The sequence below is a fragment of the Acomys minous genome (genome assembly GCF_964271855.1).
Source record: "Acomys minous genome assembly, chromosome: 3".
Taxonomy (NCBI): Eukaryota; Metazoa; Chordata; class Mammalia; order Rodentia; family Muridae; genus Acomys; species Acomys minous.
In genome coordinates this window covers 16,541,774-16,554,900 of record NC_140485.1, presented here as the reverse complement: position 1 = coordinate 16,554,900, position 13,127 = coordinate 16,541,774, and the positions used below count along the sequence as shown (strand labels likewise).

The 13,127-nt window shown below is 42.0% G+C and overlaps 1 protein-coding gene across 4 annotated transcripts in view; it reads right to left on the bottom strand.

Annotated features, from left to right (window-relative positions):
* The window catches only part of GPCPD1 (glycerophosphocholine phosphodiesterase 1), a 53,550-nt gene extending 40,658 nt beyond the window's left edge, over positions 1 to 12,892 (bottom strand). Inside the window, exons 1-4 of one of the 4 annotated variants that reach the window (XM_084776861.1) lie at positions 12,731 to 12,892; positions 5,942 to 6,013; positions 2,813 to 2,909; positions 99 to 183 (exon numbers count right to left, since the gene is read on the bottom strand). In XM_084776861.1, the coding sequence (XP_084632987.1) occupies positions 99 to 183; positions 2,813 to 2,909; positions 5,942 to 5,990 (231 nt within the window). In that variant the 5' untranslated portion in view covers positions 5,991 to 6,013; positions 12,731 to 12,892. Of the gene's footprint in view, positions 1 to 98; positions 184 to 2,812; positions 2,910 to 5,941; positions 6,014 to 12,730 lie in introns of those variants that run through there. The other 3 variants (XM_084776862.1, XM_084776863.1, XM_084776864.1) reach the window with 3 other exon arrangements.
* Between the last annotated feature and the right edge of the window lie 235 nt (positions 12,893 to 13,127).

Sequence of the window (13,127 nt, the reverse complement as noted above, 5' to 3'; positions counted from 1 at the left end):
GAGCAAAACATACTCGTTTTACTTCTAATGTTTTCAAAGTAAAATTAGTTACTTTTGAAAGTCATACAGAAATGGGAAAATAGATAAAGAAAACATACCTTTGGTTCTAAAAAGCAGCCTCTGAAGTAGCGGTATTGAACTGATACTCCTCTACTGAGAGCAATCGATGCTTTCCATAACATACTGAGGGGTAGGGACAAAAACAGGAGTTCCATCAACATCAAAGCCAAATGTGTGAAGAAGAACTGGTAATTCACAAAACTTCTCAAATAAGGACCCTACCCATGATTTTACTCCAAGCTTACCCAGCAGGCTGTGGGAATGCGGTGATTACCCCATCCTTAAGGAGTTAGCTTTCCTGTGTGGATGGACAAACACTAAACTAGCAAGGCTAGGTGGGGTGGTGTAGGTCTGTAATCCGAGCACTCGGAAGGTTGAGGTAGAAAAATTCTGAGTTCTAGGTATGCGTAGACTGCCAAGCAAGTTCAAGGCAAGCCCTGGCTACATGGTAAGATAATATACTGTGTACAAAACAAAACAACACTCCAAATTCCAAATTCCAAATTTGTAAGGAAGCTTTGGAGCAGAATCCTCAGTGAAAAAAATATCTGACCTGAGACTTAAGGGATGATAAGGAACCAGCTACACACAGAACCACAAGAACTCAAGAAAATCAAAGCAATACAAGACTGAATACTGCCGGGTGTGGTGGCACACACCTTTCGTACCAACACTCGGGGCTGCAGAGGCAGGGAGATCTCTGTAGGTTCAAGGCCAGCCTGGTCTACAAAGTGAGTCCAGGACAGCCAAGGCTACGCAGAGAAACCCTGTCTGGAAAAACAAAAAATAGAGGGAATTCTATTAATCTTTGTCTTCCAACTTACCCAGAGATGCTAAATGCTACTAAAAAAGCTTTGGAGTACAGCCTGCAAGCCATAAGTGAGCCACAAACACTGGCAAGTTATAGCCTCAAGCCTAAGTATCCTTCATTCTTTAATTATCTTCAAAAGTCATCTCACCTGGTATTTCTCATAGGGACACTGAGTGTACACATATAATATTTAGGACAACCAATAGCACACATTTCCACAACTGGACTAAGGGCCACCTCTGTTGACATCTTTTTATTCTATCCTAACTACTTTGCCATGAAGATTATAAAATTATAAAATTATGGCCTGGATCCAAGAACTCTGCCCATGATTAGTTAATTGCATACATCTCCTAGCCCACTACACTAGCAACAGACTGCTACTGAGCTTAATGCTGCTAGTGATTATACTTGCCTCTCTAAAGCAGCAATCAAGGTGCATGTTCTACTCATTAGTACCACATTCATCCTAGAAACTAGAGTTTCATCCAAGCATGGTAGAACACAGTTCTGATACCAACTGCTTAGGAATTTTGCAAGTTCAAGATCAAGGTGGCCTGGACTATAACATGAGTTCAAGGATATTTTGAGTAACATTTCTGGGAGATGGTAGTGTGCACCTTTAATCGCAGCACTCAAGAGGGGAGGCAGGTGAGTTCAAGGCAAGCCTGGTCTAAGTAAAAAGCAAGTTGCAGGTCAGCCAGAGTTCCATGGTGAGATCCTGCCTCAAAATTAAATAGATAGATAGACAGACAGATAGCTAGGATGGATGAATAGAGGACAGATAAATAAATAATTTTAAAGGAGGCTAGCAAAATGGCCCAATGAATAAAGACAATTAGCTGGGTAGTGGTGGTGCATGCCTTTAACCCCAGCATTCAGGATGCAGAGGCAGATGGATCTATCTCTGAATTTGAGGCCAGCCTGGTTTATATGGTGAGTTCCAGAACAATCAGAGCTACACAGAGAACCTCTATCTTGAAAACTGGGGGGGTGAGGGGGGGAAGAGTGGCAGAGAGGGCACTTGCCATCAAGCCAGATAACCAAAGTTGGATCTCCAAAACCCACATGGTAGGGGAGAACCTACTCCCAAAAGTTGTCTACACATGCCATGACTCACACACATATATACACATGAATAAATAATAAGTACAAATAAGTAACCAAATACAAATTAAAAAGAAAACAAGAAAGTAAAAAAAGGACAGGTATAGAGTTCAGTTGTAGAACATTCTTTATCAGGTATAAAGGCTGTAGGTTCAATCCTAAGTACTTCCCGCAAAATAATAATAATAATAATAATAATAATAATAATAATAATAATAATAATAATAATAATAATAATAATTTCTTATGCACATGTGGAGGTGTATGCCTGCAATCTCAGCACTCAGAAGGCTGAAGTAAGAGGGCCTCAAGCTCAAGATCAGCCTCAGCCAGGTGTCGTGGCACATGCCTTTAATCTCAGCACTCAGGAGGCAGAGGCAGGTGGATCACTGTGAGTTGGAAGCCAGCTTGGTCTACAAAGCCAAGGCTACACAGAGAAACCCTGTCTTGAAAAAAAAAACAACCCCCACCCCTCAAAACAAAAAACAAAAAAGATAAGCAGAATGTATGTTTAGCATGTGTAATGGCCTGGGTTTGATCCCAAGAATACACACACACACACATTGTATATATAGATGTTGCATACAATTTTTTAAATGTAATAAATGAGGGATGAGGCTGGTAAGAATCAAAGGGTATGAAGATGTTTTAATGGAAGTTAAGGAACTTCCTCCCCCACAAACTTTGCAAAGTGATTTTACTCTTTAAAAGGTATATATCACAGTTTTCATAAAAATTAAACTAAATAAGAAAGTACACAGAGAACTTCAACAGTCTCTAGGTTTATAGTGTGAATGCCAAAATTACTCCGTGATCTGGCATTTCTGCACTCACCTTTCTCCTGTCTCGTTTTCTGGAAGAAGAGCCACGGCATTTTGAGGATTCCAGTTTCCCAAGGCATCACAACTTCCACATATGGCAAAGACTTCTCCTAAAGAAATCAGAGCCATCACGCTTTTCCAAACAGAAAACTTCAATTTTGGGAAGCAAAAAGAACAGTCAGTTGCAATTTTCTTTAGAGTCTCCTTGAGTCAAAAGAAGAACCCTGAGGCATTCTAACACCATTTAAGTTAATTTGATTCACCACCCAGAACCAGAGGCAGCAAAAAGACACAGGCACAGGAATAAGCTTTTCTACATTTGCTCAGTTACTAAGCAAGTAACAAGCATTCAAGAAGCAAATGATCAGACATGGTCCCTTCAGGGAAGCTTCTAGTTACAAGAAATAAACACCAAAGAGGGATTTTTGTTTTTGTTTTTCTGTTTGGTTTTTTGGAGACAGGTCTTACAATATAGCTCTGGCTAGCATAGCATTATGCAAACCAGGCTGTCCCTGAATTTAAAGAGATCTATCTGTCTCTGCCTCCTTAATGCTAACATTGGGCTACCGAAGACACACTAAGAATTTTAAAGAAATGTAACAGCTTGTTGGGGAGGCTCCTACAACACCCCCTCTGCTGCTCTACCTTCCTTCTCATCTAGCCATGGGTATCAGCAATCATCTCCCCTTCAGTGCCTTCCACCGGGCAGAGGTAGCCTGGTCTATAGCCAGGCTGTTACACAGAGAAACCCTGTGTAACAAAAAAGAGAAACTGAGTGCATTCCTAGCCAGGTGGTGGTGGCACATGCCTAGCACTTGGGAGGCAGAGGCAGGAGGATCTCTGTGAGTTCAAGGCCAGCCTGATCTACAAAGCAAGGTGCAGGACACCCATGACTACACAGAGAAACCCTGTCTTGAAAAACTAACCAAACAACAACAACAACAAAACCACTGCAACAACAAAACAAAAAAACAAAAAAGCTGAGTGCCTTTCTGTCTGCAAAGGTAGCATCGGTTCATCTGCCTAACGTGGTCAGCTTCTAACTTAAGCTGCCTGCTTACAACGGCGTTATGAGCGCAGCATAGTGGCAGTAGAAATAGAGAGCTCTGTCAGTACCCTGTACAAAGCCTTGCTTCCCTAATACCTGTAGCCCCAGTACTTGGTAAATTCATGAGAACCTGTCTCAAAAAGAATATAATACAGTCTGTAGTCTCTCTAGGAGGCTACATAGAGGATAGTGAGCAGTGAGAAGCTATATCAGCCAATCTGCAATCTTCATCTGAAGAATTCTGCCCTAAGTAAAGCTGTACCAGGTTTTCTGGCTGAGACACAGTGTGTGTACACACGCATACACACACACAGTCAATTGCTGTGGTGATTGCTACAAGCATGTTAACTATACAGAGTGAGCAAATTATTTATTCTTTGAACACAATTACTGCTCCTCATCTGTACCAAGCTCTGTGCTAAGTTGAAGAATTCAGCATCATGACAAGATCATGTTTTCATAAAGCTGACCATCTGTCTACAGGGAAAATTACTCAAGTATTTCAAAGTCTCCAGAAGTTGCTACAAAAACAGTACCAGAACCATAGGAATTTTCTCAGAGGCCTTTACCTTGATAAAGGTGAGGGTTAAAGGGCACAGATCCAGGCACAGGAAAACAGGATTTTGAAAAAAGAAAAAAGACACACACACACACACACACACACACACACACACACACACACACACACACAAGAATTGGGGGAAGGAACAGCAGAGTTGAGGAACTAAAAGGAAGGCAATTAAAGCAGACCAGGCTGCAAACAGAGTATAGCAAACAGCAAGATTGAAACTCAGGAGTACTAGTGTTTGGTACCCTATACCAATTATTTCACTGTACTTTAGCAAACAGAAAAATGAGGCTAAAAGAAAATTCACAAGAAGCAAATAAGTCAATTTTAGCCAAATAGTTCAGCTCCTTACAGTAGCACAATTTCCCTCACTTTCATGCAAACAAAATAGGTGCTGCCATCTGAATAAAAATAAGTTCAGTTTTCTTAACAGAAATAAAGTAAGATATCATGAGAGGTGGGTGCACTCTTGATGCTGCTATGCTCTAAATATATGTCTGACAGGCAAGACTGATGACAGGATAATTTCATCCACAATTTTCATTTGAAAATTGGGCCCAAGAGGGAATATGACTGAACCAACACATGTACACATGTGGACAAGCACATTCTTAGGCTAGATTTCATGTGGTAGAGTTGGTAGTACTGGCATCAGAAATTAAAATGGATGACATTGGCAAAGTGTGGTGGCACACTTTTAATCCCAGAATTTGGGAGGAAAATTTTGGTAAATGGTTGACAGAGTCCCAAGTTAGGGAAGGATACAATGTAAGACCCTATCTTTAAAAAGAGGTACATAAGCCAGTGATGGCGGCACACATCTTTAATACTCAGCACTTGGGAGGCAGAGGCAGGTGGATCTCTTTGAGTTTAAGGCCAGCCTGGTCTACAAAGAGTCCAGGACAGCTAAGGCTGCACTGAGAAACCTTGTCTTGAAAAACCAAAAACCAAAACAAAACAAAAACAAACAAACAAACAAAAATCAGTGGATAAGGTAACACTAAAAAGACAAGGTCATTGTGTCAGTTTGGAAAGGGGAAGCAAGGTCAGGACTGTACCAAATTGGCATAATCTGTGTGGCAGAAAAGTTAGGCTGCTGGATGGATTCTTTGATGTGAACGCCAACAAGAGTACAGGTATCACCTGAGAAGGTACACTGATGGTCAATGCTGAGAATCCCAAAAAGGACGTTGCTGGGGCAGATTTGATTCTGCTGTGATAAAAGTGAGAAGGGCTGGAGAGATGGCTGGAGAGGTTAAGCACTGGCTGCTCTTCAGAGGTGCCAGTTCAACTCCAGACACCCACACAGTACCCCACAACAGTCCTAAGGGGATCCCAATCATCTGACACCCTTTCCTGACCTCTACAGAAATTATATATACGTGGCAGAGAGACACACATGCAGGCAAAACACCCATACACATAAAAGGGGGATGGAAAAACCTCTCAAATGATTAATTTTAAAAACATCTGGAAAAAAATGTTCACTTAAATTTAAAAAGTATTATTTTAGAGTAAAACTTTACCTGGAAAAAGAGTTCCTTTTATTTCAAAGGTGACCTGAGAAGGTGTCATTCTGATGGATTTTAGGATTCCTGCTAGGAAAGAAAAGAAAAACTTTTACATACACAAAAATACTAGTATTTACCATCAGTACCCAATGTGGTTAGGGTGATACAGTACTAGTCTGGCACACACAATGCCCTGGGTTCAATCCTCAGCATCACATACATCTAGCATGGGGGCACTGAGAGATCAGAAGTTCAAAGTTAACCATGCTACAGTGAGTTGGAGGCCAACTTGCAATACAAGTCCCTTTCTCAACAAAGAAAGGGATCAATGAGACGGCCCAGAGGGTTAAAGCCCTTGCCAACAACCTGGTAACCTGAGTTTGATCCCCAGGGCTCAAGCAAAAGTGAGAGAAAACCAATCCCTGAAAGGTGCCCCTCTGTCCTGTGTTCTCCCATACATACACTTAAATAAATGGTATTTTTAAAAAACAAACATTTAATTGGCTGGGAGGTGGTAACCCATATGTTTAAGCGCAGCACCCACAAGACAGAGTTAGTTTGGTCTGTAGAGTGAGTTCCAGGACAGCCAGGGCTATGAAGAGAAATCTTGTCTCAAAACAAATTATTTAATTGGTCCATACCTATAATCCTAGCTCTCAGGAAGCAGAGGTAGGAGGATCTCTGTGAGGTCCAGGACTATATAGAAACCTTGTCTCAAACAAGCAAAAGATACTTAATGACTTTGCAATTCTATGATAAGTTTATTTTTTAAAACATTTAAAATAACTTTTTTTGAAAATTTCTAATGTTTATCCAGCTGATCATATCCATACTCCATCATGTGGCTTCAACTCTCCAGAGTGCCCTCCACTCTATCAGCTTTATGTCTTCCTTCATCCTTACGAAAAAGAAACAACTTTGACAAGAAAAAGGTTTAAATTCAAGTAATCATTTCAGACTCCTTATAAACAAAATGATTGCATTAATCAGGAACAATCTAGCAAAACTTGTGGCTTTGCTACACTCTTTCCCAGAATCCAAGAATATATGGACCAGAAATATTGCAAAATAAGTGTCCAAACTTTTTATTTTTAGGGAGTCAAAGATTCTCTTGACACATACTTTGTCTTCTGATAAGCAGCTGTGCTAAATCAACCTATCTTTCCTAACCAGGCTCATGTTAGGGTGGAAACATGAGCTACAGAAAAGCTAACTAGAGACTTCCACTTTAGTAACAAAAAAGCAACTGAAGGGGGTCAGCCCATCTACAGAAAATAGCTGTATTTGGCAACAAAGTTATGAACCTATTTCTAATACACAATGTAACTGGCTACCAACAGAAATCTTTCTTAAAAACTGTCTTTTAGATATTTTCTTTCTTTCTTTTTTTCTTTTGTTTTGAGGTTTTGGTTTTGTCTTTAAGAGACAGGGTTTATCTGTGTATCTTTGGCTGTCCTGGACTCATTTTGTAGACCAACCTGGCCTTGAACTCACAGCAATCCACCTGCCTCTGCCTCCCTGAGTGATGGGATTACAGGTGTGAGCCACCCCACCTAGCTTAGATGTTTTCCTTATAGGATAAGCATATTAAATTCATTAAATTTTGTCTCAATTACAATCTATTACAAAAAAACTGATCTTGTGGCCACAGTATTCTTTCTAATCATCAACTTCATTCAAAATCACATCACAGATATCTTGGTAATCTGGCTTCTAAATCGTTTCAGTACTATGTCTTAACCAGGGGGGAACATTCTTCCTCACTTTACAGTTTTATTTTCAAAAATCTACATTAACATTGAGGTCCTTTGCCTTTTTATTCATATTCTTTCTCTAATCTTTCCTCCCCATCTCCAGACTTAGTAATGTGTTCACAGTAGCCTACTTTAAATAACTAAGGCAGGAAATTACTTTTTAAATACATACATATACACAGACACATACATCTCAAGATAGTAACTAAGTTTAAAATGAAGAAACATTCTTCATACAGAGATATATATTCAAATGATTATTCAACTACGCAAAAAATAGACTTTTGTGAAAGAATGTCCAGGTCTTGAAAAGAATTCCAATCACATCTTTATTCAGCATCATGTCCCTTAATTTACCAGCTAAATTTCATTTATGAATAGAGATGTTTATAGACTCTATCGGGCAGAGGCCAATAGTGTTCCTAACATCACATGGTGACTGAGCAGTCGTCCACAAATATTATGTCTAAGGTTCAAAAACCTGACCTATAGCACCTAGAGAGGGCTAGTAAGAAATCAAGAGGCTACATTTAATATTATCTATACACTATGGATGCATTATCACATTTACATTTACAAATTTTAATGCTAAGCAGAGTGCAGTGGTGCACACCTTTAATCCCAGCACTTGGAGACGCAGAGGCAGGTGGATCTCTGTGATTTTGAGGCCAGCCTGATCTACAAAACGAGTCCAAGACAGCCAAGGCTACACAAAGAAACCCTGTCTTGAACAATTAAAAAAGAAAGAAAGAAAGAAAGAAAGAAAGAAAGAAAGAAAGAAAGAAAGAGAGAGAAGAGAATTTAATGCTGAAGTTATTTTATAAATGTACAATATCATATATGTGCTGAGATGTTATTTTATAAATGTGTAAATGCTGAAAATTAGTTTTTAATTGTATAATATCGTATCTTATATAGATATGTAAAGCAAGATTAATAATGTGATATCATGTGGTACGTGGACAAAGAGCATTGTATTGGCAAATCTGTTTTTGATTTTAAAAAATCCAAGACTGCACTGAAGAAAACTTGTCCATAAGCAACATATAAGATGTCTTATTTGATTTTTCTGTGTTTAAGAATAAACAAGATCAAGCCAGGCATGGTAGTGCACACCTTTAATCCCAGCACTGAGGAGACAGAGGCAGGTGGATCGCTGTGCGTTTGAGGCCAGCCTAGTCTACAAAGTGAGTCCAGAATAGCCAAGGTTACACAGAGAAACCCTGTCTGGAAGAAAAACAAAACAAAACAAAAAGAATAAACAAGATCTATTCATGTGCATACATTGTTAGGACTGTTCAAAAATATCTCTACATAGAAACAGTTCTGCTATCCGAATACTTTCTAATAAGTAAAATGTTCACTGTAATACTGAAACCTTCCATTTAACAGCTCCAATTTATAACAAGAAAGTCCTAAACCTAATAAAAATCTTTAAAGTTATTAAATTAATTTAATTTTGTTTTGCTTTGTTTTTTGAGACAGGTTTCTCTTTGTAGCCTTGACTGTCCTGAAACTCACTCTGTAGACCAGCTCAGTCTCAAACTCAGAGAGATCTGCCTGCCTCTGCTTCCTGAGTGCAGGGACTAAAGACATGAGCCACCACTATCTGGCATACTGAATCAGCCTAAACCTATATTACTCAGTAATATGGCTGAAAAATCAACCTTAATTTATTTGTGTGTGTGAGAAAGAGAGGAAGGGAAGAAGGAAGGACAGGGTATACAGGTGAAGGTCAGAAAACAACTTTCAGGAGTTGGTTCCTGACTACTCTGAGTGTCCTAGGGATCAAGAGTCAGGCTCTCAGCACTCAGGCCCTCAGGCTTTTCAGCAAGCTTCCTTTTCTGCTGAGAGTTTAAACAGCTTGTCAGTCTTAAACTGTAACCTGAACTTTCACCCAGTGTTTACAATTCTAAAGTAAGGGCAATCTCATCCTCAAGACTACAGAGCTAGTATTCAGCTAACTATTCATCAACTGGCAATAAACAATTTAGTCAATGGAAGGGAAATCAGCTATAATTATTCCCACATATTCAAACCAACATCTTGTACAAATTTAGCTCTTGATGTCTACTGCATTAGGACAACCAGGAACAATCTGTTTATTTAATAAAAAAGAAACCAACCAAGCTTTCTGTCCCTACAGTTGTGAGTGAAAAATAGCTGTAACAACTCAGCAGTGAAGAGCTGCAGTGCATGCACTACACAAAGCCACACATAGGAAGCACAAAAACACCCCCAGGAGACAAGCGCCATTGTCCACTTGAATTGTCAAGAATCCGCAATCTAGTTCAATTCCCATGCCTCAAAAACTTAATGCTATCGGATTGCTCAGTCTACAAACCAGCCAGGACAGCCAGGACTACAAGAGAAACCCCATCTGGAAAAGTAAAATAAACAAGCAAACCTTAATGCTATAGTAAGCAAAAGCCTGGGAAGGTGCCTCCGTGGCAGCTTACTTGACCATGGACAGAGGCCAAAATTTTGGTGCAGGACTGAAGCATGCACCTTCGACATCCAAGCACCTCCAAAACAGCAGTGATAGTTTTAGAAAGCAATTGTTCTACTGACTCTCAAAGTTTACAAAGCTACCTTTATTTCTTCTGCTAAACAAACAAAAAGATGCCAACGTGGATGGAGGAGGTCTTTCAGACACACATAAAAGATATCAGTGAAAACTGCTAGTCACTGTGTATACTGGAGCTGATCAGACAGATAACCAGCCACCTATCACCTTACTACACTTCCGGAGTTTGTTGTTTTGGCTTTGGTAATTTTTTTCCAATACAGCTTTCAATTTGTACTATCTAAAGATAAATACTACAGAGCACTTTCAGTTTGGCTTAATGAACTTAGGCAGTTAATGTAACTTAATTTGCTTATTTATTTTGGAGGTAGGAATTCACATCGAAGCCCCGGCTGGCTTTGAATTCAGACATCTGCCTGCCTCCACATCTTATGTCCCTGCCCGGGTTAAAGATGTGTCTGGCTGTGGTGGTGCATGTCTTTAATCCCAGCACTAAGAGAGGCAGAGGCAGGTGGATCTCTGTTGAGTTCAAGACCAGGCTGGTCTACAAAGACAGTCAGGACAGCCAGGGTTTGTTTGTTTGTTTAGTTTGGTTTTTCGAGACAGGGTTTCTCTGTGTAGCCTTGCCTGTCCTAGACTCACTTTGTAGACCAGGCTGGCCACAAACTCACAGAGATCTGCCTGCTTCTGCCTCCAGGGTGCTGGAATTAAGGCGTGCACCACCACGCCCAGCCTCAGGGTTTGTTACAGAGAAACCCTGTCTCCATAAAAAGAAGAAATAAAAAGTGTGCACCATCACCCTGAACCATTTTAATACTGTTAATTTAAATGCCACTGTAACATATTTACATTAAAACTTTTCACAGTTGCCCCTGCCTGGCAAAATAAAGTTCATTCTTTCTGCTAAGTGTTCTTGGTGGTAGAGCTAACTAGTTTACCAGCTTGGGAAACAAACTGGAGATTTAAGCTAACCAAGGGTACAGGAACATTTAATTGACAGTTGAACTCAAGGTAGGTATTTTCAGTTAATGCATGTATTTCTGGCCAAAAGGAACATCTGTTTTCCTTTAAAACTTTTCAAAGAAAAAAGCTGTTTCCAATTCTCCTCACTCTTTCCTAGATTCCAGCAGCTTTCATCCTCAGAATATCCTATAATCAAGAAAGCAGGTTTAGCCCAGTGTGGTGGAACAGGGCTTTAAATGCCAGTATGGAGGTGGCAGAAGCAGGCGGATCTCTGTGAGTTCAAGGCCAGCCTGGTCTAAAAAGTTAGTCCAGGACAGCCAGAGGTACACAAAGAAACCCTGCCTCAAAAGACAAAACAAACAAAAAGGTTTAGTGTCTACACTGATTTCTGCTCATGTTGGTAGGGAATATTGTGGTCCCACTTCTCATTCCTCCACGTACTTTAAGCCAATATTTTAATCAAACATATGTAGACAAGAATGGGTTTTTCATGTCTTACAGAGAGCTCATTAAGCCAAATTAACATTTTCATCAGCTTTTAGACTTTAGACATGTAGTAGGCTTTTTCCAATTCATTTTATATTGATATTATCTTCATATGTATTTATCGTTTTTATTATATACAAGTAGTTGATTCACCCGTCAACTTTTTGTACATACCAAATTATTACTGTTTTCTTTTGTGTTCATCAATTATCTGGGTCAAAATTTCCTGCACCTTTCTTTGCAGACTTAAATTTTGTTTAGAACATTCACTGGTTTCCTCTAGTATTTAAACCACTGCGCGCGGTTTACCTGTTTTGTTTTGTCCTTTTTGTTTCTAGAACACTGAGCAATTGGGGTGGGGGGTGGGGTGGGAGGGGTAATTGATGGCTTGTATTTATGTCTTCGTTATTTGTTAGAAATTTAACAAGCAGCAGCAGCCTGAAGGGTGGAAGTTAAGTACGCAGAAGCGGAGCAGCAGGGGACCCGAGTACAGGCGGGTACACTAGACCCAGCCATGTTGCCCGCAGAGTCAAGAGAATCCCTAGAAGCCGGCAAACTCCCGACCTTTCCCTCTGCCTGTGGATGGACCGGGCTGATGAAGCACCGCGGGGCAGGCACTGTCCCCCTGAGCCGGCGACGCCAAGAGGACCGCAACCCGAAAAACGTCACCGGCGAGTGAGTTTACACAGCAGCCCCGGGCTCTCCCCCACCCGACTGTACTGTCAGCCGGAGTTTCTTCTGTGGGAACTAATTTTAGGCAATTTGGGGGGAAAATAAGCAGCTGTCAAAACGGCGCGAGTCACCAGCGGCGGCGCGAGGCGGCTGAGGGGGCGCCGAGGGAGGGAGGGAGGCACCGGGGGCCCCGGCTCCAGCGCCGCCGTTTCTTTGTTCCCCAATTCTCCGCCCGGTATTTCCGTGGCTGTCCTGGGTCACGCCGCTCGGAGCGACCGCGGGGACACCGGGGGCTCCAGCCGCACCGTGGCTCCGGGACACCAGGCCGCCCGCCCGCACCTCCGCGCGGAGGAGCGAGCGAGCGAGCGCCCGCCCGCCCCGCCGCCCGCCTGCCCCCCTCACCTGCCGCGCCGCGCCGCGCCGAGAGCCCTGGGCTGCGGCCGCCGAAGCCGAGCGTCCGCGCCTCACCAGCGCTCCTTTAGGTGGCCCTAGTCAGCGCGAAGCCCAGCCACAGCCTCCTCTCAAACCGGTTTCAGCTGCCCTAGACTAAACTGCCAGCCAACCCCGCGGGGCGGGGTCGAAGGGCGGCGGGGCGGGGCCTGACGTCACGCCCGGTCCCGCCCTAGCCAATCGGCGGCCGCGCGCCGCGGGCGGGCTGCGCGTTCCTGGAAGGCGAGCCAGGAGACCTGAGGTGGCCCTGGTCCTTGGCCCTCCTGACTGGTGCCTCTGGGAACCGCAGGTCAAGGTAGTGCATCTGTAATTCCTGCGTTGGGGAGGTACATCAAGGCAAGAAGATCTT